This window comes from Phaseolus vulgaris, chromosome 9 (assembly GCF_000499845.2).
Source record: "Phaseolus vulgaris cultivar G19833 chromosome 9, P. vulgaris v2.0, whole genome shotgun sequence".
Lineage (NCBI taxonomy): Eukaryota > Viridiplantae > Streptophyta > Magnoliopsida > Fabales > Fabaceae > Phaseolus > Phaseolus vulgaris.
The window spans coordinates 4,002,742-4,027,926 of NC_023751.2; the positions used below are offsets into that span (position 1 = coordinate 4,002,742).

Sequence of the window (25,185 nt, forward strand, 5' to 3'; positions counted from 1 at the left end):
ATAAACCTGTTATGTTTATCATTGTAATAAGGAAGCTGTAATACTTATACTATTATTTAGATAATATTTACTAAAATGTAGAGATTATTTAATGAGGTAATTTAAATTTTTATTTAATAATCACAATAGTACTAGAAAAAAAAGGTTTTAAATATATATTACTAACATTTTAAAGGAAATCATGCTTAAAAATATAATAGACATAAATTATTGACCATAAAGTTACCAGAAATAATTAGATAACTCACCACCCATTTCTAATGATTAGAAAAACAATCACGGCCTCCTCTAACATTTCACCATGCTTGCTAATATTTTGCATTGTGTTATATTGTTCCCTTTTAATTTAATATAATATTTTATATGGAATGGAAAAGACCTCGCCAACCACGCAGAAACAACACCCATTTCGGGATCAAAGGAAAAGTTTTTCCATTGTTTAAAAAAAAAGACAAATCAGCACTAAAAATATATATCAATGAAATGACAAGACAGATAAAAATGGGTTAAATTAACGTAATGGGAAATCAGATTTTGCCCTTAAAATGCAACAAGCCAATTGTTAGAATGAATAATTACATAAGTACAAGGAAAAAAAAAAAATCCAATTGCATGAAAGATTTTATATTGGGTTAAGTCATGCATTTTTGTTCAGCCATTTTATTTGAAAGATTTTATATTGGATTAAACCATGCATTTTTGTTCGGCCATTTTATTTAGTAGGTTGTTTTTGAGTTTCAACTCTTGCTTTAATTTAAGGAATTGTAAGCATGGCCCTTAGGTTCATATATAAGGACTAAGCAATATGAATGAAGACAAAAGTTTTTTTTGATAACCCTAGTTTCACACACAACAATCAACAAATTACCCTCCAAGCCTCCACCTCACCTACCCCAACAGCTACAACTTACCACCAATTTTGTCACTATCTATCTAATAACTCTATTGCATCCCTTCACCTCTTATCGGTGGAAAACCAGCCCAGCTCAACCACAAACACAACCATTGCTCACCCCTCCTCTCCGTTTCTCCGTTAGATAATCTACCCTCACCCATTTAATCCCTCCTTCAGAAATACCACACTATCTTTCAAAAACCTCACGGGTTACCCCAACAGAGTTCACATGACCACCATATCCCGTTGTTACCTAACACCCCACCCATCAAGGTAAAACCCTATTGCTACTCACACCACCACAAGGAAGTGATCACTGCTCTCATTTATGAAATGTTGCAAAAGGGTATTATCCAACCCAATACAAGCCCTTTTTTTTCCCGGTGTTGCTAATAAAAAAAAAAATGGTCCATGACATTTTTGTGTTGACTATGGAGCCCTAAATGCAGCCACCATTCGTGACCATTTCCCCATTCCTACCATTGATGAATTGCTAGATGAATTGCTAGATGAGTTAGACTCAACTACTGTTTTTACTAAAATAGATTTACACTCTAGTTGTCGTGCTAGATGAGTTAGACTCAACTACTGTTTTTACTAAAATAGATTTACACTCTAGTTGTCACCAAATACTTCTTGTTCCAGAAGACACTCACAAAACAGCTTTCCGCACTATTGATGGTCATTACGAATTCCTAGTCATGCCATTTGGGTTAACTAACACCCCTTCTACTTTTCAAGTAACAATGAATGATCTTCTCAGACCATACCTCCGCAAGTTTGTCTTAGTTTTTTTTATGACATTTTAATTTACAGTTCAAGCTTACAGGACCATATGATTCATCCCAAAACTATATTGGAAGTGCTACACACTCAAATTTTTTTTGCTCAAGGGGTCCAACCAGACCCACAAAAGATCAGCGCCATACACAATTGGCCTCAGCCACGGTCACTCACGACATTACGGGGTTTCCTCGCCCTCACTGGATTTTATAGAAAATTCATAAAGCACTACGCCACACTCGCTGCTCCTCTCACCGACTTATTACAAAAACACAAATTTAGATGGACGGAGCTTGCGCAACAAGCATTTGAAAAATTGAAATTACATATGACACAAATGCCTACTCTACACCTCCCTGACTTCAAGCTTCCATTTGTGGTAGAAACTGATGCCTTCGCAGTGGCCGTTGGAGCTGTACTCAGTCAAAATGGCCATCCTCTTGCCTTCTTCAGCAAAAAGATGAACCCCAAGCTCCAAGCTTCTTCTGTTTATGTCCGTGAGATGTATGCCATCACAGAGTCAGTAAAAAAATGGCGTCAGTATCTCATAGGACAACATTTCACAATAATCACAGATAAGAAAAGCCTCAACACCCTTCTTGCCCAAACCATACAAACCCCAGAACAACAAAAATGGACAGCTAAATTATAGGGATATGATTTCCAAAAAATTTACCAACCTGAACGGGAAAATGCGGCGGCTGATGCTCTTTCAAGAATGGTTGAGGAACCCACACTCAACATGTTGGCAGTTTCGTCCCCATTACCTCAGCTGATTCAAGAACTCCAAAATTTTTTTGACACCGCAGAAGGCCAGGAGGTGATCTAGGCATGCACAGGAAACCAACAGCAACCAAGTCTTTTTTCCACAGGCCATGGGTTACTCTTTTTCTGCCACCAAATTTTTGTGCCAGCAACAAAGGACTTTTGTTAGCGCATCATGAATGAGTTCCATGCTTCTCCTTATGGCGGCCACTCCAGTTTTAAACTGACCCTCAAGCGCATATCCGTTTCCTTCTACTGGCCGAAATGGACATGAGACGTCCATAGCTTCGTCCAACTATTCTCCGTGTGTCAGAAAAACAAATACATGCCAACAAAATTCAAGGTTTACTTCAACCATTACCAATTCCAGAACAAGTATGGGAAGATATATCAATGGATTTTATTACTCACCTTCAAAGTTCAGCTGGCCACTCGATCATTTGGGTCATCTGTGACAGATTAACAAAATATGCCCACTTCCTAGCTCTTCCTACGCACTTCACAGCCCAACAGCTAGCCAAACGATTTTCAGTGGAAATATGCCGACTCCATGGTCTACCAAAAACCATCGTCTCCGACTGCGACCCCTTGTTCGTCAGTACCTTCTGGCAACACCTATTCAAGGCACAAGGAACCACGTTAAAATTCAGCTCGTCATACCACCCACAAACTGACGACCAAACGGAAGTGTTGAATAGAGGGTTAGAAGTGTACCTCAGGTGCTTTGTGGGAAATCAACCGGACAAATGGTATCAATTTCTTCACTTGGCAGAGTTATGGCACAACACCACCCACCATTCGGCTATAGGAACCTCACCCTTCCATGCTCTGTATGGTGGACAACCACCCACTGTTGTCGACTTCGTGCGCACCCTACAAGACGGTGCAACCATTTCGGGGTCGTTATCCGAACACATCGTCGTCCTTCAGGAGCTCCAGGAGCACTTGCATCTTACAAGGAAGCGAATGTGTGACCAAGCGAATCAACACCGCACAGATCGGAGTTTCGCACCAGGAGATTAGGTGTGGGTTTTCCTCCAACCCTACAGGCAACGAACCTTGGAACGACGTACACACCAAAAGATGGGACTGCGCTTCTCAGGCCCATACAAGGTATTACGCCGCATCGAATCCGCCGCGTACGAGCTACAACTGCCAGCGACCGCCCACGTCCACCCTGTTTTTCATGTGTCGCTACTGCGAATTTTGAAAGGGACTTTTGAAGAAGCTCCTTTAGTTTCTACCAAGTCCGCAAACAACTGCCCAACAACACTTAACTCACATTCAAAAACCAGTCAAAACCTTCTGAACGCACCGCCCTAAGAGTCCAATAACAACGAGACAAGTGTGGTGGAACCCTAGAACCTCGAGCCCATCACGCACGTGCCTACCCCACCTTTTACCCCCACACTTTCTAACTATCTGCACACGCATCCTGCCACAACCATTACCGCATGCCACGTGTAAAGGAACGTGCAACAGCCACAACGTCCCCAAACATTGAGCCCAACGCCCATAATGCATCCCACGCACCCTAACCCTAATGCAATCGTGACACATACCTTGGCAAACCCTAATGCACTAGCGATGCATACCTTAACAAACCCTAATGTGCCAATGACGCATCCTACCCAACCCAGTGCCCAAGCCCAAATCCAATGTGCCCAACCCAACAAGCCTACACAATGTCAATTCGCACCCCGTTCTAAATATCCCCACACACCACCCAATGCTCCAGACACGTCTCAACTGGGCCACATCCAGCCCAACACCTCTCCACTGGCCCATTAGACTCCAAGATTGTACTTTGAGGACAAAGTGCTTCCTGAGTCGGAGAGTAATGTTAGAATGATTAATTACACAAGAACAAGACAAAAATAACAACCTAATTGGATGAAAGATTTTATATTGGGTTAAGTCCATGCCTTTTTATTTTGCCATTTTATTTAGTATGTTGTTTTTTAGTTTCAGTTGTTGCTTTAATTTTAAGAATTGTAAGGCCCATGGCCCTTAAGTCTGTATGAATGAAGACAAAAGTTTTTTTTGTGATAACCCTAGTTTTAGTATAACAGTAACAAAGGTCTATAATTGGTGCTTTCATTGATATGGCTCCCAAACTATCATCCAAGGACATGGAAGAGTTCATCCACACCATCCAAGCTCAACTCACCCTGATTCAAAACCAATTAAAGGACACCTCTAGCAAAGAGTCTACCCTAGAAGCAAAGAATGACAACCTCCACTCCTATGTCACATCACTGCTGGATCAAGTCACCCTCCTCACACACCCTGAAAATCCAAATCCTCTGCATCACCACCAAACAAGTCCTCTATCATCGCATTCTCACTCCCACTAGCAACAACCCCCTTCTCTACAACCACCAACACTTACCCTACCTTTTTTTGAAGGTACCAATCCTCTGGACTGGCTTTTTCAGGCAGATCATTATTTTTCATTCTATCAAATTCCCCTAGACCAGCGTTTGCTCATGGTGGGATTCCACATGCAGGGAGATGCTCTCTCCTGGTTTAAATGGCTGCACAACAATAACCTCCTCATAGATTGGCAATCATTCACAAGGGCCTTGGAGCTCCGTTTTGGCCCATCAACATATATCAATCACCAAGTTGAGTTATTCAAACTCCAACAAACCTCCACAGTCACAGAATACCAAGGCAGGTTTGAACATTTATACAACTGTGTGGTGGGTCTCACTCCCGAGACTATACTTAATTGCTTCATTTCTGGTTTGAGTATTGACATTCGCAGAGAGCTCACTATATTAAATCCTTACTCTATAGCCCAAGACATAGGACTAGCCAAGCTTATTGAAGACAAACTCAGAGATTCTAAACCTAAACAACACCGTTTTAGCCCACCACCACACCACACCACCACTACTTCTTCATTCACAAACACTAGACCTAATACCCTTACCCTACCCCACCATCAGATCAAATACCCATAAAACGTCTCTCATCTTCCCAAATGCAAGAACGACGTGCCCTAGGTCTATGCTACAATTGTGATGAAAAGTTCTTTCCTGGCCATAAGTGTACTACATCTCGTTTTTTACTTCTCTTGGATGATCCTGATACCTTAAATGAACCCACCGAGCAATTCGTCTCACCCTCCGAATACACTACTCCCCTCCATTTTCACATCTCCCCACAAGCCATCTCAGGTACCATTTCCCCAAAAACCCTCAAATTCATAAGTTTAAACCGCAATCTTCCAGTCACCGTTCTTATTGATTCAGGTAGCTCGCACAACATCCTTCAACCACGTATCGCCTGCCATTTACACCTAACCATATCTCCTAGCCCACCACTATCTGTTATGGTTGGTAATTGGGCTTTCATCTAGTGTCAAGGACTTTGCCCATAAGTGGATATCTCACTCAACACTCCACCTTTACTATCCTTTTTTACCTTCTTCCCATTGAAGGTGTGGATGTTGTCCTTGACATAGATTGGTTAAGTACACTGAGATCCATCCATGAAGATTTCGCAATCCCCAGCATAGCTTTCACACACAACAATCAACAAATTACCCTCCAAGCCTCCACCTCACCCACCCCAACAACTACCACTTACCACCAATTTTGTCACTATATATCTAATAACTCTATTGCATCCCTTCACCTCTTATCGGTGGAAAACCAGCCCAGCTCAACCACATACACAACCATTGCTCACCCCTCCTCTTCGTTAGACAATCTACCCTCACCCATTCAATCCCTCCTTCAGAAATACCACACTATCTTTCAAAAACCTCACGGGTGACCACCATATCCCGTTGTTACCTAAAACCTCACCCATCAAGCTAAAACCCTATCGCTACTCACACCACCATAAGGAAGTAATCACTGTTCTCATATATGAATGTTGCAAGAGGGTATTATCCAACCCAGTACAAGCCCTTTTTCTTCCCCGTGCTGCTAATAAAAAAAATGGTACATGACGTTTCTGTGTTGACTATAGAGCCCTAAATGCGGCCACCATTCGTGACCATTTCCCATTCCTACCATTGATGAATGGCTAGATGAGTTAGCCTAAGCTACTGTTTTTACTAAAATAGATTTACACTCTGGTTATCACCAAATACTTCTTGTTCCAGAAGACACTCACAAAACAGCTTTCTGCACTATTGGGTTAACTAACGCCCCTTCTACTTTTCAGGCAGCAACAAATGATCTTCTCAAACCATACCTACAATGATTTGTCTTAGTTTTTTTTTTATGACATTTTAATTTATAGTTCAAGCTTACAGGACCATATGATTCATCTCTAAATTATATTGGAAGTGCTACACACTCAAAATAAAAATGTCAAGCTTTCCAAATGCAGTTCCGCAACCGCAGAAGTAAGTTACCTAGGTCACGTAATATCAGCTCACAGCTCAATGGGTCCAACCAAACCCATAAAAGATCAGCGCCATACACAATTGGCCTCAGCCACAGTCACTCACGACATTACAGGATTTCCTCGACCTCACCAGATTTTATAGAAAATTCATAAAGCACTACGCCACACTTGCCGCTCCTCTCACCGACTTATTACAAAACCACAAATTTAGATGGACGGAGCTTGCGCAACAAGCATTTGAAAAATTGAAATTAAACATGACACAAATGCCTACTCTACACCTCCTTGACTTCAAGCTTCCATTTGTGGTAGAAACTGATGCCTCTGCAGTGGCCGTTGGAGACCATCCTATTGCCTTCTTCAGCAAAAAGATGAAACCCCAAGCTCCAAGCTTCTTCCGTTTATGTCCGTGAGATGTATGCCATCACAGAGTCAGTAAAAAAATGGCGTCAGTATCTCATAGGACAACATTTCACAATATCAAAGATCAGAAAAGTCTCAACACCCTTCTTGCCCAAACCATACAAACCCCAAAACAACAAAAATGGACAGCTAAATTACAGGGATATGATTTCCAAATAATTTACCGACCTGGATGGGAAAATGCGGCGCCTGATGCTCTTTAAAGAATGGATCAGGAACCCACACTCACCATGCTGGCAGTTTCGTTCCCAATGCCTCAGTTGATTCAAGAACTCCAAAAAATTTTGACACCGCAGAAGGCCAGGAGGTGATCCAGGCATGGGAAACCAAGAGCAACCAAGTCTTTTTTCCATAGGTCATGGGTTACTCTTTTTCCGCCTCCAAAATTTTTGTGCCAGCAACAAAGGACTTTCGTCAGCGCATCATGAATAAGTTTCATGCTTCTCCTTATGGCGGCCACTCCAGTTTTAAACTGACCCTCAAGCGCATAGCCGCTTCCTTTTACTGCCCAAAATGGACATGAGACGTCCATAGCTTCGTCCAACAATGCTCTGTGTGTCAAAAAAGCAAATACATGCCAACAAAAATTCAAGGTTTATTTCAACCATTACCAATTCCAGAACAAGTACGGGAAGATATATCAATGGATTTTATTACTCACCTTCCAAGTTCAGCTGGCCACTCGGTCATTTGGTCATCTACGACAGATTAACAAAATATGCCCACTTCCTAACTCTTCCTACGCACTTCACAACCCAACAGCTAGCCAAATGTATTTCAGTGGAAATATGCCGACTCCATGGTCTACCAAAAACCATCGTCTCCGACCGCGACCCCTTGTTCGTCAGTATCTTCTGGCAACACCTATTCAAGGCACAAGGAACCACGTTAAAATTCAGCTCGTCATACCACCCACAAACTGACGGCCAAACGGAAGTGTTGAACAAAGGGTTAAAAGTGTACCTTAGGTGCTTTGTGTGGAATCAACCGAACAAATGGTATCAATTTCTTCACTCGGCAAAGTTATGGCACAACACCACCTACCATTCTGCTATAGGAAGCTCACCTTTCCATGCTTTGTACGATCGACAACCACCCATTGTTGTCGACTTCGTGCGCACCCCACAAGACGGTGCAACCATTCCGGGGTCATTATCCGAACACACCGTCGTCCTCTAGGAGCTTTGGGAGCACTTGCGTCGTAGAAGGCAACGAATGTGTGACTAAGCGTACCAACACCGCACAGATTGGTGTTTCGCACGAGGAGATTGGGTGTTGGTTCGCCTCCAACCCTACAGGCAACGAACCTTGGAACGACATACACACCAAAAGTTGGGACCACGCTTCTCAAGCCCATACAAGGTATTACACCGCATCAGAGCCGTCGCGTACGAGCTACAACTGCCAGCGACCGCCTGTGTCCACCCTGTTTTTCATGTGTTGCTGCTGCGGATTTTCAAAGGGACTTCTGAAGAAGCTCCTTTAGTTTCTACCAAGTCTGCAAACAACTGCCCAAGAACACTTAACTCACATTCAAAAACCAATCAGAAACTTCTGAACCCACCGCCCTAAGAGTCCAATAACAGCGAGACAAGTGTCGTGGAACCCCAGAACCTCGAGCCCATCACGCACGTGCCTACCCCACCTTTTAACCCCACACTTACTAACTATCTGCACACGCATCCTGGCATAACCATTAACGGCACGCCACATGTAATGGAACGTGTAGTAGCCACAGCGTCCCCAGACTTTGAGCCCAACGCCCATAATGCATCCCACGCACCCAAGCACCCTAACCCTAATGCTCCAGCGACACATACCTTAGCAAACCCTAATGCGCCAATGTCACATCTTAGCCAACCCGGTACCCCAGCCCAAATACAATGTGTCCAACCCAACAAGTCTACACAATGTTAGTTCGCACCCCTTCTAAATATCTACACACCAACCAATGCTCCAGACACGTCTCAACTGGACCACATCCAACCCAACACCTCCCCACCGGCCCAACAAACTCCAAGACTGCACTTTGAGGACAAAGTGCTTTCTGAGCCGGACAATAATGTTAGAATGAGTAATTACACAAGCACAAGGCCCAAAAAACAACCCAAATGGATGAAAGATTTTATATTGGATTAAGCTCATGCCTTTTTGTTCTGCCATTTTATTTAGTATGTTGTTTTTGAGTTTCAACTGTTGCTTTTATTTTAAGAATTGTAAGGCCCATGGCCCTTAAGTCCGTATATAAGGACTAAGCAATATGAATGAAGGCAGAAGTTTTTTTTTTTGATAACCCTAGTTTTAGTATAGCAGTAGCAGAAGTCTATCACCAATGCATGATAAAAAATGTGAGCCTAAAATTGTAGGAAGATAAAATGTTAGTTATAGTTAAATACAATAAACACTACTTTATTAAAAACAATAATAGTTTCTCTTTAATAACGAGGGCATTGCAGATAAAATGTAGACACCCTTTTCATATGCACACTAACACAACTTACAAAATCCTCCCTTTTTTAATATCTGAGAAGTAGATGCCTCCTAAATTCAATACACTTGAATTTTTATTTTGAATTTCTTCCTTGACTAGCCTGATCATGTTATCAATTTGTAGGAGAGTAATAGTAGTTTTGGTGGCAAACTAAAATAAATAACCAAAAGTTTGACCAAAAGTTTGATTAGGTAGTTATATAAGATGAAAGTTTTTTACAACAACTATTATATGTAATTAAATACAATTGTTTAAGGTTGTCCCTCACTCACCTCATTCATTGTTTTTTTTATGATACACATGACATATGTAACTGCACTTTTAATTTTAAGTATATCTCGCAATCTTATATTCTTATCTAACTTAAGCTTACAATGAAAATCCTAGAAGATATAATCTAAAGCTGAGTCAGAAAACTATAGTTTGTTTTTTCACATGAAAAATTTATAAATATAATAAAAAGTACACATGTGTGCATCTTTGCTTGGGGCACAAAAGACATCCTTCTTGACACCACCCTAATAGCAACCAAATTCCAAATTACACTCATTTCAAACTACTCAATAATTTTCCTAGATATATATTATAAGGTAAATAGTATTCAAGATAAAATCAAAATATCTAAAATTCAAATAACAACAAAATAATATTGGCCATCAGAACTCTGAGTGAACCTTCAACTTTCAAGTGAGCATCAACGTTGTCCTTGTCAGTGAAGACACCAGTTGACTCAGCAACATAATTAGCACCAGCCTCACCCCTTGGAATGTCCTCGGGTTTCTGTGGCAACAAAATAAATTAATCAGATAAAAAATAAAAAAGTAAACCTTGATCCCTACTAATTACAATAACAAATCATCATTGTTCTAACTAACTAACTAACTCCCCCTTTCTCGTAGTCCTAACATAGAATGATAATAACTTTGCTTCTTTGGTACATGGCTGATGGAAATTTTCTTACAAGACTTGGAGATTTAGTTAATTTGTAGTCTTTTCCCCAAGAACAATAATTGTAAAAAACGTAAGATATCAATTATAATTTGTACATAAGTAAATATAAGATAATACAGTCCATGAAATAGTTTATCTAATGTTATTCTTAATATTCCAAATCAAACATTATTGTTAATAATAATAATATATTTGGACAAGTATGTACTTAAATAGATGGCAATATATCATGAGTTATGGATATGAATATCAAGTATTTTACATAAGTATATCTCATTTATTTTAGTACATGTTGGGGTATGAAGTAATAGATTACATGTCTTTTGTATTCAACCATGATATTTAGACAAATGGATTGTGTTATAATTGGAACTGTTCTTACAACAAGGACTAAGAACACTTGAATAGATTGACAAGACTAATTTCTTTTACGGATCTTGGGTTTTTCTACGTTACTCCTCAGGTTCTCTCGATTTCTTCTTGGGTTGGACTCTTGGTTTCTTCTTGGGCTGGGCTCTCTCGCCTATTCCTGGGGCTGGATACTCTCGACTTCAACTCAGACTGGATGCTCTCGGCTTCTTCTCGGGCTGGGTGCTCTCTCGGCTTTTCCTCGACACAGATGGGTGTACCTGCAAGGCGCTCCGATGCCAAAGTCAGAAATGGTTTTATGTTCATCAGACAGAAATCACTCTTACTTACCTCTTGTGTTGACCTTCTATTTATACAGTTTTCTTAATGGGCTTACACTTTACCTTTGGACTTTCTTTCTACACCATTTTATTATTCATGCACCCCCTAACGCAGGCTTTTATCTAATTGGGCCTTGTTATAATAATAATATATATTTTAGTTTTATTCTTTTATTCATAACCTTTGGGTTATTTCTTACATTTAGCTCTCGGTTTTAGCCTACCAATACATTGGCCCCTGAGGCATAAAGACATTTATTTAAGTTTTAAGAAAAGTATTTATGTCTGAATATAATATAATAGTTTTGAAATGTGATTTTATATTAAATACCTCGTTTCTCGTGATTTATTTTGCTTAGAGTAAGTGATTTGACATGAGAATGTTGTTTTAACCGTTAGATGATGCATTTTTGAACGGTTTTAAGTTGTTGTGACTTTTTAGTTTCTAGGGTTTGTTTTGGGTTATAAATAGGTCTTTCACTCAACCTATTATGGTTTTGTTGCTTTCTGAGAGCAAATACGTTTCAAGCTTCGTTTGTTTCTTAAAGGTAACATGTCTATTTCGAGTTCTTCTTTTGCTACTGATGATTTGAGTGGTTTTTCAAGCGCGGGGTAACATCACCCGCTTTGCTGAGAAGTTTTGTGAAGTACGATCGAGCTTTCGGATTCGTAGCCGCCATCAATGCTGAAAACCGATAAAAAATTTAGCAAAGTTAAAAATCTCATGCTATAAAACAAGAAAATGTGAAACAACTACATACCAATAAGATCTTCTTGAGGTCTTGTTGAAGTATACAATTGTAACAAAGCGCGAGTGGGAATCCGGTACAAGAGGTGGCCAAAAACCTCAATGATATGACGGTCAGCAACATCCATTGAGTGACAAGGACATGAGTTAAACTTCAAAGGATCTTTCGTCCAATATAGAGGAAACTTTGGAGAATCTCCATTAAAAAAATACTCTCTTCCTTCTGGCTCTATTAGAATCTTGAAAAATCCTCTTTTAAAATCCTTGTATGATGAGGTAAAAGGTTTAAGAAAACAAATTGATGGAAACCAAGTAGAGGACGCCCAAGCCCATGACGCCCAAGCCCAAAGAATCACTAGGAGCATGGCAAGAGCTTTGGGACAAGAGTATCAAAAGATGACTCTTCTTATTTCTATTGTATAGAGTAGGGGAGCGGATATTAAATAAATAGGTGTAAATGTATTAGAGAGAGTCACATTGTCCATGTGACTTAAGTAGGGGGTGTAGGTGTAGAGTGTGGAGGTTGCAGTTGAGATTCCTGAATCCAGTTTGTAGTATCTTTGTGGTGCTCAGTCATGGTATGTGCTTGAGGCTGCAACTGCAATCGTAAGGTTGTAGGTTGGTTTTGATGTGAACAGTTGCTTACATAAGGATTTGGCGTGCTTGCTGCTGGAAACGGAGAAGATGTAGGTGTAGGTGCTGGATGGAGTCGGTGTGGAGGTGCTGGAGTCATATGTATGTCTTGTACAATAGTGGAATAAGAGTGAAGTTTGGAGGCATAAATACAAAGCTGTTACGGTTTTTAATGTGAAAAGAATGAACAAAAGGATGATGGTAAGGGGATGGCAGGTTGTTGTTATTATAAAGATGAAGAAAAGAATTCAGGGTACGGTTATTGTCTTCTGGTCCTACCACATCTCTTTGGTGGTATTGTCATGATTGATGCACCTTTTGTGTGCTAATTGCTCTCTTATTAAGGGAGTGGACTGTTTGGTTTAGGTGTGCACTAAGTGATGTTGTTCATTAGTTGTTTGGGTGTTTTATGTAGGTTAAGCCAATTCTGGTTGCTATCTCCATGTCCTATGGAGAACTATCTATATGGTTGATGTATACGGGTTGGGATACCCCTGAAGTATCCTACTTAATTTAATTTATTTTATTGCTGATAAAAAAAAGGAGGTGCCAAAACTAGGAAGGAAGTCACACCTTCCTCATGCTCTAGTTGGCGCCATTTTAGTGTCATTTAGGGGGAAATTTGAATTTGATTTAGCTTCTCATTTCAGCACCTCTTAGGCTATAAATAAAGTGCTTGCCTTTGTAAAATTCAGAATTGGAAATTAAATGTAGAGAAACTCTACTCAAGTTTAGAGAGAAATTGTGAGTTTTGTTGTCTCCTTCTTCCCTTGCCTTATCTTGTGTGCCAATGGAGAGCTTCAAGTGGCGGCAACCTTTCAGTTATCTTGGAACAAGACTCCAAGTGGCGTGATGCAGTTCCAAATTCTCAATCCAGCAAGCTTCATCCAATAAGTGTTGATTCTTTCATCTTTTGCAATTTCAATCGGTAGTTTGGTTTGTTTTAGTGATCTTCATCCTTTTCACCGTTTGGTTTTGTATTTCTTAGCTTGTTCTTCAATTTCTGTTCGGTGTTCTTGTGTTTCTGTTTTCAATTGCGCCTTTATCTTGTTCCATGGAAGTGTACAAGGAAATAACACTCTTATTGAGTTTGGATCATCATTTTGGAAGGCTATGACTCCATTGATGACTCCTTAAGCTGCCTTGTTTCCATTTCTGTTTTCAGCTTGTTGTCTTGTGGTTTTAATTTCGTTTCCTTTGTTTTTAAGCACTCCTTGATCCTTAAATTGTTGTTAATTTTCTCATATAATGTTGTATTCAAAAGTTTTAAAGTGTCTATGTTCAATTCAACTCATATCATGTGGTATCTAGAGCTATGGTTATGTGCAAATTTTTTTTTGAGTTGCTGGACACTTTGAATCTGTTTTGTGATTAGTAATTCTGTTTTTAGGCTTAATTTGAGTTTTATTGCTGTTTTCTTAATTGTGCCTATCATGTGTTTGTGTCTTTTCCTTTTTGAATCCATACAAGTTTTGTCATAGTCATGTTTTTTCCAAGATTGTCATCACTTCTTGTAGTACTTTTATTGCATTTATTTTTTCTTGCTTTGGTGTAATACAGTTTGAGTTTAATTCTTGATCCTTTGTGCATTTTTTGTTTTAGTATTGAATTCATACTTGTATTTTAGACCTATACAAGTTCTTATACATAATTTCCATTATGTCTTTGCTAGTTCTTAATTCTGTTTTTCATTCCTGTTCGGATTCCTCTGTTTTTCTGAAAACGTGCTTACTGTTTCGATTTATTGCAATTGATTTACTCACTGGAAATTTTTGAAATTATGGATTTGTGTTCTTTAAAGTGTTATAAAAAAGTAGAAAAAAGAAGTACTTCAAAATTCAAAGTACAAAAAAATGATAAATAAAATACAAAAAGTGTGCAATTCTGCCGAAAAAAAAATACGGTAATCTGGCAGCGATTTTAGAAAATTTATCTCAATTAATTGACTTACTGTTTTTGAGTCATTCCAGTGCCATTGTTGAGCTAAGATCTTGAACTTTCTGTGGTTAAAATTTCATAATCCAATTCGCTTTATATCGTTCCAGTTAAATCAGTGAACATCAAGCATAGTTTGCATAAAAAAATTTCCAATAGCTCTGTTTTTTGTTTTCTTCATCTACTCTAGTGCTTTTCTTTAGGACTCTTTTGTGTGCCTTCTTTTTCATTGAGTTCCTTACTTTTCTTGCTTGTCTTTTAATTCATAGTCTTTTCCAGTTTTGTCATATATTGCATTCTGTTTTGGTTTAGCTTTTCTTGCTTGTCTTTTTGTTCTTCTACGTTTTGTGGAGACTTGTTCTTAAGTGAGTGTGGTTTGCTTTGACATTTTTCATTTGAAGATCCTCCAATCCACAAGAAAGGCTTGGTTAAGGACAGAACACTTTCTTGGAGTGGTTTGAGCACTTTCTTTTGACATTTTTCCAGCAACCTACATCTCACTTTATTTTGCTAACAAGTTTCTTTAATTGTTTGTTTCCGTTTTTGTACCTTTTGATCATGGCTAATTTTTCTAGTGGAGAATCCTCCAAACCTTGCTCACCTCAAAAGGAGCTCTCTTTGAAGATTTAAAGAATGCTAGACAATCAAATGCTCAATATCTTGATGTGATAAGACAAATGGAGGCAAGGCTCCAAAGCTTGGAGTTAAGCCGTGAAGAAGTCCATCAAAACCGGGAGAGAAGACATCATCCTCCTCTTCGGCATTCTTCAAGGAATTCTCATTCTTCTCATGGATATTATGAAAAAAATGCACGGCCAAGGCACCATCACCATGAAGAGAGGCGCCAACATGTGGCTGGCCCTTATTCACCTAATGTAAAACTCCCTAGCTTTAGTGGTGAAAGTGATCATAATGTGTACCTAGGGTGGGAGGCTAAGGTTGAGCAAATATTTGATGTAAATGGGGTTAGAGATGAGCATAGGGTTAGATTACCATCCTTAGAATTCTTAGACTATGCCATGCAATGGTGGCATCAATATCTCATGGACATTGACCTACACAAGAGACCGCCCGTGGTCTCTTGGGACGATTTAAAAGCTTGTTTACGTGCTAGATTCGTACCCCCACACTTTAGGAAATACCTATTGTTGAAACTCCAACGGTTTCATCAAGGCACGCTAAGTGTGGATGATTACTTTAAACAACTAGACACGCTTTTAATTAGGGTTCATATGGATGAGAGTGAGGAAGCTAAGATAGCTAGGTTTGTGAGTGGCCTTCGAATGGACATTCAAGACGTGGTAAAGCTACAAGAATATTCTTCATTGGAAAATGTAGTTCACCTTGCTAGTAAAATTGAAAATCAACTTGCAAGGAAAAATGCTTTCAAAAATTCTTCTAAAGATAGCTACTACCACTCTTCTTGGAAAAATAAAAATAGTTCTTTTTCAAATATCCCTTCTAAGGACTCTACTTTCAAACCTAGAGATTCTAAACCTTCCACTTCCACTTCTAGGCCTAAATCACCAACTAAATCGTGTAGTAAGAAGTGTTTTAAATGCTTAAGCTATGGACATATTGCTTCTAATTGCCCTTCTAAACGAAATATGTATATGCATGATAGGGTAGAGGGTAGTGAGCATGAGTCTGAATCTTCTAGACATTCCTCACCTTCTAGATCCCCAAGTGAGAGTGAGAGTGAAAGCCCACATGAAGGTGGCCTATTAGTAATAAGACGCATGCTTGGACAAGTTTTAAAACCTTTTGATGAAACTCAAAGAGAAAATATTTTTCATTCAAGGTGTCTTATTAATGATAGGGTATGCTCTTTGATTGTAGATGAGGGGAGCTGTGCTAATGTGGCAAGCACAAGAGTGGTAGACAAACTTGGATTACTTACCATCTCTCATGCCAAGCCCTACAAGTTACAATGGTTAAGTGAGGTAGGTGAGATTGTTGTTAACACGCAAGTCCTCATTACTTTTTCTATTGGTAAATACAAAGATGAGGTCTTGTGTGATGTTTTCCCAATGGAAGCTACTCATATTCTTTTAGGTAGGCCATGGCAATTTGATAGAAAAGTTTTTCATTATGGCTTTATCAACAAAATTTATTTTAACTTCCATGGGCACAAAGTCATTGATGGAAGAGGCCCAAGCACAAGCCCACATGCAAGCCCACCAAAGGGTAGATTTGGGCCAACCAAAGAGTTATGGCCAAGAGGATCCAAGAAGACGTTCTTTTACATGTTCAAATGCCATAAACTCTAGTGTAGAGTAGACTTTAATTTCTTGTCAAAATTAGCATAGGAACTTTATTTGTAATTTTCTTAGAATTAATTTTGGCACCTAAAACACCAACCTAGGTAAACTTAGAGTTTCTAAAAAAACCTCTAAATTTACCAAGGCCGGTCTAGAAAGCCCATGGAGGGGGTGAGCATAAAAACTAGACACACCCCTCCCCATGTGCTCATTTGTGCACCCATGTGCCATGTGCACCCATGTGCTTCACATTTACATTTCATTTGGCTAGCATTAGGGTTGCATTATGGTCCTCCTTAGCCTATAAAAGGAGGAGCCTACACCTTGTATTTTCAAGTTTATTGTGAGTAAAGTTATGCTGCCATTTTGTGCCAAGCTTTGCTTCTCCCTAGAATTCTAGGCTCTAAACTTCATCTCCTTCACCTCTCCTTGGGTTGGTCGAACCTCCCTAGCTTCATACATATCATGCACCTTCAAGATCAACACCACTCTTAGGAGGATCTTGCTCACACACCTTCATAGCTTCCGCACCACTTTTTATCACATGATTCAAGAAGACCTTCATGAAAATGCCATCAGTCATTCTTAAGTCTCTCTCTCCAAAGGAGGTACATAAGGAATAAGTCAAAATGAGAGAAAAGAGAGAGAAAGAAAATGATAAAAAAAGTTCCAAGAGAAGCCTTCTCATATCCACACAACAAGTTAAAAAGGTAATAGTTACTCAAAAGCCTATTTTTTTAGCTATTCCTAGGACTATTGAATGTGAGTCGGTTAAGGATAGTCCCACATGTTTGGACAATTTGGTAAAGGAATACGAAGATGTGTTTCAAGATCCTCCTAAAGGCTTACCACCTCTATAAGAGGGATTGAACACCAAATAGACTTCATGCCCGGGATTTCTTTACCAAATCGCCCTGCATATAGGACCAATCCCCAAGAGGCCAAAGAGATTCAACAACAAGTTGAGGATTTATTAGCTAAGGGGTGGGTACAAGATAGCATGAGCCCATGTGCTATGCCTGTCATACTTGTCCCAAAAAAAGATGGGACATGGAGGATGTGTACGGATTGTCGCGCTATAAATAACATTACCATCAAATATAGGCATCCCATTCCTATGTTAGATGACTTGTTGGATGAATTACATGGGTCTAAAATATTTTCCAAAATTGATCTTAAGAGTGGTTACAATCAAATTCGAATTAAACATGGTGATGAATGGAAAACCGCTTTTAAGACCAAATTTGGTTTATATGAGTGGTTAGTCATGCCTTTTGGCTTGACTAATGCTCCTAGTACCTTCATGCGACTCATGCATCATGTATTAAGAGCATTCATTGGCAAGTTTGTTGTGGTTTACTTTGATGATATTCTTATATATATCTTGTCTTTAGAAGATCATGAGTCACATGTTAGACAAGTCTTAGAAACTCTTAGGAAGGAGAAGTTATATGCTAATCATGCTAAATGTTTCTTTGCATAGATCATATAGACTTCCTAGGGTTTGTGGTTAGTCATAAAGGGGTGCATGTAGATCAAACAAAAGTTGCAGCAATTCAACATTGGCCTACACCCACCAATGTTAATGAAGTACGAAGCTTTCATGGACTTGCTAGTTTTTATAGGCGGTTTGTGAAAGACTTTAGTACAATTGCCGCACCTTTAAATGTCATAGTAAAGAAGGATGTGGTTTTTAAGACCCCCCATTCTAGCCTTTCCTAACTTTGCTAAGACATTTGAAGTAGAATGTGATGCCTCTAATATAGGCATTGGGGCTGTTCTCCTTCAAGAAGAACACCCAATAGCTTATATTAGTGAGAAACTCAAAGGGAGTCATATCAATTACTCCACTTATGATAGAGAACTTTATGTTCTTGTTCGAGTTTTGCAAAATTGGCAACATTATCTTTTTCCAAAGGAATTTGTGATCCATAGTGATCATGAGTCCCTTAAATATTTGAAAAGCCAAAGCAAGCTTAATAAGAGACATGCTAAGTGGGTGGAGTTTATTGAACAATTTCCTTATGTGATCAAACATAAACAAGGTAAAATTAATGTGGTCACCGATGCTCTTTCAAGAAGATATACCTTGTTAAATGTTTTGAATGTTCAATATTTAGGATTTGATCACATAAAGGAACTTTATCATGATGACCTAGATTTTTCTCTAATCTATCAAGAGTGTTCCAAGGGAGGTCACAAAGACTTTTTCTTACATAATGGTTTTCTTTTTAAAGGAAAAAGACTGTGTTTTCCAAGGATCCATAAGACAATCTCTTGTTAGAGAGGCTCATGAGGGTGGGCTTATGGGACATTTTGGGGTAGCTAAGACTTTAGAAACATTGCATGAACATTTCTTTTGGCCTCACATGCGCAAATCCGTACATAGCTTCTGTGATAAATGTATAGTATGTAAGAAAGCTAAATCTAAAGTCCAACCCCATGGTTTATATACCCCTCTTCCTATCCCTACAATGCCTTGGGTTGATATTTCTATGGATTTCATCTTAGGACTTCCCAAGACATTGAAGGGTAAGGATTCCATCTTTGTGGTGGTGGACCGTTTTTCTAAAATGTCTCATTTTATTCCATGCCACAAAGTGGATGATGCATGCCATATTGCAAATCTCTTCTTTAAGGAAGTAGTTCGTTTACATGGACTTCCTAGAAGTATAGTATCCGATAGGGATTCCAAGTTCTTAAGTCACTTTTGGAGGACCTTATGAGGGAAACTTGGCACAAAACTTCTTTTTTCTACTACTTGCCACCCTCAAACTGATGGTCAAACTGAAGTGGTTAATAGAACTTTGGGTCAAATGTTGAGATGCTTTATTTCCGGGAATCCAAGGGTTTGGGAGGATTTACTACCTCATGTTGAGTTTGCTTATAATAGGGTAGTAAATTCCACTAGTACCCATTCTCCTTTTGAGGTTGTTTATGGGTTTAATCCCCTCACACCTCTAGATCTTCTTCCCATTCCTATACTTGATGAGGTTTTATGCAAGAACGGTTTTGAAAAGGCTTCTTTTATCAAAGACTTGAATACCCACATCAAGTTACAAATTGAGAAGAAAGTTGGTAAGTATGCTGAAACTGCCAACCAAAGACGCAAGGCACTAATCTTTGAGCCCGGCGATTGGGTTTGGCTTCATTTGAGAAAGGATATATTTCCTTCTCTAAGGAAGTCCAAACTTATGCCTCGTGGTGATGGCCCTTCCCAAATCACCAAGAGGATTAATGATAATTCCTATGAGTTAAATATGCCTAATACTTATCTTGGTAGTAATTCTTTCAATGTTACTGATCTAACTCCTTTTGATGCAGGTTTTCCAAATTCGTGGACGAATTCTCTCCAACCCGGGGAGTATGATGGAAACCAAGTAGAGGACGCCCAAGATGGGGCCCAAGCCCAAAGAATCACTAGGAGCATGGCAAGAGCTTTGGGACAAGAGTATCAAAAGATGACTCTTCTTATTTCTATTGTATAGAGAAGGTGATGACAAATTCATGAAGTTCTTCTTAGAATCATGTGAAAGATGGTGCGGAAGCCATGAATGTGTATGTGCAAGATCCTCCTAAGAGCTATGGTGATCAAAAAGTGCATGGTGTGTATGGAAGTGGGAGGTTCGGCCAGCCCAATGAGAGGTGAAGGATGTGAAGATTAGAGCCTAGAATCTAGGTAGAAGCAAAACTTGGCACAATATGGGCAACATAACTTTACTCACAATAATCTTGAAAAATACAAGAGATGACTTTCCCTTTTATAGGCTATAGGGTCGTGAAAGCTAAGCTAAGTCTAAATGAAATGATAGCAAAATGAAATGCAAAATGACAAGGCACATGGCACATGTGCTCATGACCGTCCAAGTAAAACAATCTTCTAGAATATTCACTCATTTATGCTTTCTAGCACTACTCTAATTACTAAGCACCCCTAATGGGCCTCCATGTAACATGTACAAGGCTTTCTCTCTTCCATCCGTGGCTTCATCCAATTGGGCGTGAATGTGCTTAGCCATTGACCTTGTAATAGGGCCTAGACGGTCTAGGTCTCCTCCTAGACGCTCCATGTGTAGCCTTCCCTTATCACGTCCTAGACGCTCCTTCCTTGAGTCTAGACGCTCATCACTGTCTAGCTTTGGGTCTTGGCTTCCATGGTGAGATGTGCTTGGCCCTCCTCCATCATCCCCTCCCCCCTGGAAAGGATTTGTCCTCAAATCCAGCTCGTCATCGTCATTGGTACCTACAAATGGAGAAAGATCAATTACATTAAAAGTGTCATGTACTCCATATTCAAGAGGTAGGTCCAATTTATATGCATTGTTATTGACTCGCTTGAGGACTTGAAAGGGTCCATCACCTCGGGGACTTAGTTTGGACTTCCTTTGAGTTGGAAATCTATCTTTGCGAAGGTGAAGCCAAACTAAGTCTCCTTCCTCAAAAATTATTTCTTTCTTCCCTTTATTGTTGTATTTTGTATACTTCTCATTTTGTTGTTGTATTTGGAGTTTAATCTTCTCATGCATTTTCTTCACAAAGTCGGCTTTGATTACTCCTTCCTTATGCACAAATTCTTGTGGATTAGGAAGAGGCAACAAATCCATGGTGTGAGAGTATTAAAACCATATACTACTTCAAAAGGAGAAGCATTAGTAGTTTTGTGAACTACTCGATTGTAAGCAAATTCAATGTGGGGAAGATACTCATCCCAAGATTTATGGTTGCCCTTCATGATAGCCCTAAGCATAGTCCCAAGAGATCTATTGACTACTAATGACATAGTGTCCTCCTTGCGCTCTATGTTGACATTGGGCATAGATGGATGAGAGTTCTTGATCTTCTTGATAAAGCTCTCTTATGTGATCAAATCCAAGAATTTGGGCACCCAATTTTTAAAAGAGTGTATGCCGCCTTGAAAGAGCATCGGCCACTATATTGGTGCTTCCTTTCTTGTATTTGATTACATAAGGAAATTGTTCAAGAAATTTCATCCATTTAGCATGTCTCTTGTTGAGCTTGTGTTGGCCCTTTAAATATTTTAAAGACTCGTGATCACTATGGATGACAAATTCTTTGGACACAAGATAGTGTTCCCAAGTCTTTAGGGCTCGCACAAGTGCATAGAGCTCTTTGTCATAGGTGGGATAGTTGAGGGTGGCACCATGGAGTTTTTCACTAAAATATGCAATGGGGTGTCCACCTTGCAACAATATCGCACCTATGCCTACCCCTGATGCATCACATTCTATCTCAAAAGTTTTGGAAAAATTTGGGAGAGATAGAATTGGTGCATTGGTGAGTTGAGCCTTTAGCCTTTGGAAGGCTTGCTCATGCTTTTCATTCCAACAAAATGCAACATCTTTTTTAAGAAGTTCATTCAAATGAGAAGCTAGACTAGAAAAATTAGGCACAAACCTTCTATAAAAGCTAGCTAACCCATGAAAACTTCTTACATCACTTACATTTTGTGGAGTGGGCCACTCTCGGATGGCTTTGATTTTCTCGGGGTTTACATGCACCCCCCTTTTGTTGACAATAAAACCTAAGAAAACTACACTATCTACACAAAAGGTACACTTATCCCTATTGGCAAAAAGGCTATTTTTCCTAAGCACTAGAAGAACTTCCCTAAGGTGACTTAGATGGTCTTCTAGGGTTTTACTATACACTAGGATATCATCAAAATAAACTACTACATATTTACCTATGCAATCTCTCAAGGTGTGATTCATAAGCCTTATGAATGTACTTGGGGCATTAGTGAGCCCAAAGGGCATCACCAACCACTCATATAATCCAAATTTGGTCTTAAAAGCGGTTTTCCACTCATCTCCCTCTTTGATTCGAATTTGGTGATATCCACTTTTAAGGTCAATTTTGGAGAATATGGTTGAACCATGTAATTCATCAAGCCTTGGGATTGGATGCCTATACTTGATGGTGATGTTGTTGATTGCTCGACAATCACAACACATGAGTCATTTTCCATCCTTTTTGGGCACCAACAAGACAGGTACAGCACAAGGACTTAGGCTCTCTTGAACCCAACCCTTCTCCAACAAGTCTTGAACTTGTGATTCTATCTCCTTGGTTTCCTCGGGATTTGTTCTATAAGCGGGCCTATTTGGTAGGCTTGCCCCCGGAATGAAGTCAATTTGATGTGCTATACCTCTAATGGGAGGGAGTCCAATAGGCTCCTCATTAGAGAATATATCTTCAAATTCACTTAAAAGATTTTCTATTGGAGGAGGTAGATTCATAAGTTCACTACTTGTGACAGTGCATGTAAGTGCTCCTTTACAAAAGATAAGGCTTGGTGTTCAACAAGAAGCAAATTTTCTAAACCGTTTTCAAAAGGTTTTTCTTGTTGAGCAACCTTGTGGGAAGGAACACTCTTCTCCCACGCCTTCTTATCCCTAAGGATTTTCTCTTTTTCTAGCGCTCTTTTTTTTTTTGTTTTCTTCATCCTTCTTATGCTTCATTTGTATTTGGTCTTTCACCACTTGAGAATGTGGTAAAGGACTAAGTACAAATTTCTTATGTTTGTGGGTGAAGGAAATCTCGTTAGTGAGACCATCATGCAAGGTTTTCTTGTCAAATTGCCATGGTCTCCCTAATAAGATGTGACAAGCTTCCATAGGCACTACATCACATAAAACTTTGTCTTTGTAGTTCCCTATGGAAAACTTTATTTCCACTCGCTTGTCTACATTTAGTTCCCCATTTTCATTAAGCCATTGAAGTTTGTAAGGTTTTGGATGAGGAACCACTTGTATTAAGCTTTTCCACCATTTTAGCACTACAACAATTACAACTAGATCCACTATCCACAATGAGGGAACATATGTTTTCTAAAACATTGCATCTTGTATGAAATATGTTCTCTCTTTGTGTTTCCATGGATGTGCTATGGTGGTTGTTGAGGGTTCTCCTAATCATAAGCAATTCTCCCTCTAATGGAGCTACCCTTTCATCCTCTCCCCCCTCCTCTCTCTCACTAGGCTCATCCTCGCCACTAGTGTATTCATCTACACCCTTAAGAAACAAAGTCCTTTGGTTTGGACATTGTGCTTGCACATGTCCTCTACCATAACACTTGAAACACTTAACATTTCTAGCTCGGATGGGTGGGGTGGAGGTGTCTTTGATTAAGGGTTTGGTAGGTTCTTTTGATGTGCTACCCTCCCTTCTAAACTCTTTCTTGGGGTAAAAGTTAGAGTAGGAACTCACCCTTTGACTTGAAGTTTTGCGCAAGTTTTGTTGTTCAACATATAGAGCTCCATTTTCTGTCTATACTCTTCCACACTCATTTTTTTTGTTGGAGTCTTTGGAGCTTGTCCATCAACTCCCTATGATAGTAGGAAGGTATGTGGCGGCGTCTTAGGGCTCCCCTAAGGTCATTCCAATATGTAATGGGAGGTTCCCTATGAAGACGCCTTTCTCTTTCGAGAGAGGTCCACCAATACATGGCGTTCCCTTGGAAGCTAAGTGTGGCTAAGGGGTACCTTACGTTCTTCACTCACCCTATGGCAAGCAAAGAGTTGTTCTACTTCCATCTCCCAATCTAGGTAGGTTTCTACATTCTCTTTACCATGGAAGTGAGGTAGGTCTACTCTAGTTTCCCTTGGCCCCTCTTGCTCCCTTTGCCTATTCTTTCTAGGGGGTGGATGGTAATAGTCATTAATTCTAAGGCTCCCTCCCCTAGAGACTCATTACTCCTAGATGCATGAGTATGAGTTTTTATTTTTATTTTTGTGATTTCTCTTCTTGGGCTCTAGCCAACTCATTAATCTTAGTCTCATTCTCCAATTGTCTAAAAGAAATCATTTGCACAACTTGTGAAACTTCTTTCAAAAGAGTTTTAATAGATTTTACTTCACTTTCAATAGACTTTGGAGAGTGAGGAGAAGAAGACATGGCTAAAGTTTTGTGTATACAAGTGTTTTACCTTGAGAAAATTTAGGAAAGTCAAAGAAGGTAGTTTTCCAGGTAAGGGAGGTGAGTCACAGAGGACTACTTAATTACCAAGCCTTTGCCTTGGCCAAAAACTATCCCTCAATGTCTTCACACAAAGCTTTCTCTTAGTAAACCACTTAGAACACAATTAAGTTGAGAAAACAAATGCAAGAAAATAATGTAAGCTAACTAACTAACAAATCTAGACGGTTTTAGAAAAGCTTAACAAAACAACCACACATACAAAGCGTCACTAATTAAGCAAGCAATGTAATTAAAAAAAAAAA

The 25,185-nt window shown here is 39.4% G+C and overlaps 1 protein-coding gene and 2 long non-coding RNA genes across 3 annotated transcripts in view; all 3 read right to left on the reverse strand.

Moving 5' to 3' along the window:
* Positions 1–1,731: 1,731 nt before the first annotated feature.
* LOC137821284 (uncharacterized) lies at positions 1,732–3,747 on the reverse strand. The gene is made up of 4 exons (XR_011082776.1): positions 3,158–3,747; positions 2,855–3,058; positions 2,359–2,738; positions 1,732–2,163 (listed from the first exon to the last, which is right to left on the reverse strand). It is a non-coding gene; the product is annotated as an uncharacterized lncRNA (long non-coding RNA).
* Positions 3,748–6,780: 3,033 nt separating this feature from the next.
* Positions 6,781–8,740, reverse strand: LOC137821285 (uncharacterized). The gene is made up of 4 exons (XR_011082777.1): positions 8,198–8,740; positions 7,896–8,098; positions 7,403–7,785; positions 6,781–7,205 (listed from the first exon to the last, which is right to left on the reverse strand). It is a non-coding gene; the product is annotated as an uncharacterized lncRNA (long non-coding RNA).
* A 14,180-nt stretch (positions 8,741–22,920) lies between these two features.
* Positions 22,921–25,185, reverse strand: part of LOC137822113 (uncharacterized) — a 32,112-nt gene continuing 29,847 nt past the window's right edge. Inside the window, exon 5 of the mRNA XM_068627015.1 lies at positions 22,921–23,237. Within this exon, the coding sequence (XP_068483116.1) occupies positions 22,921–23,237 (317 nt within the window). The remainder of the gene's footprint in view (positions 23,238–25,185) is intronic.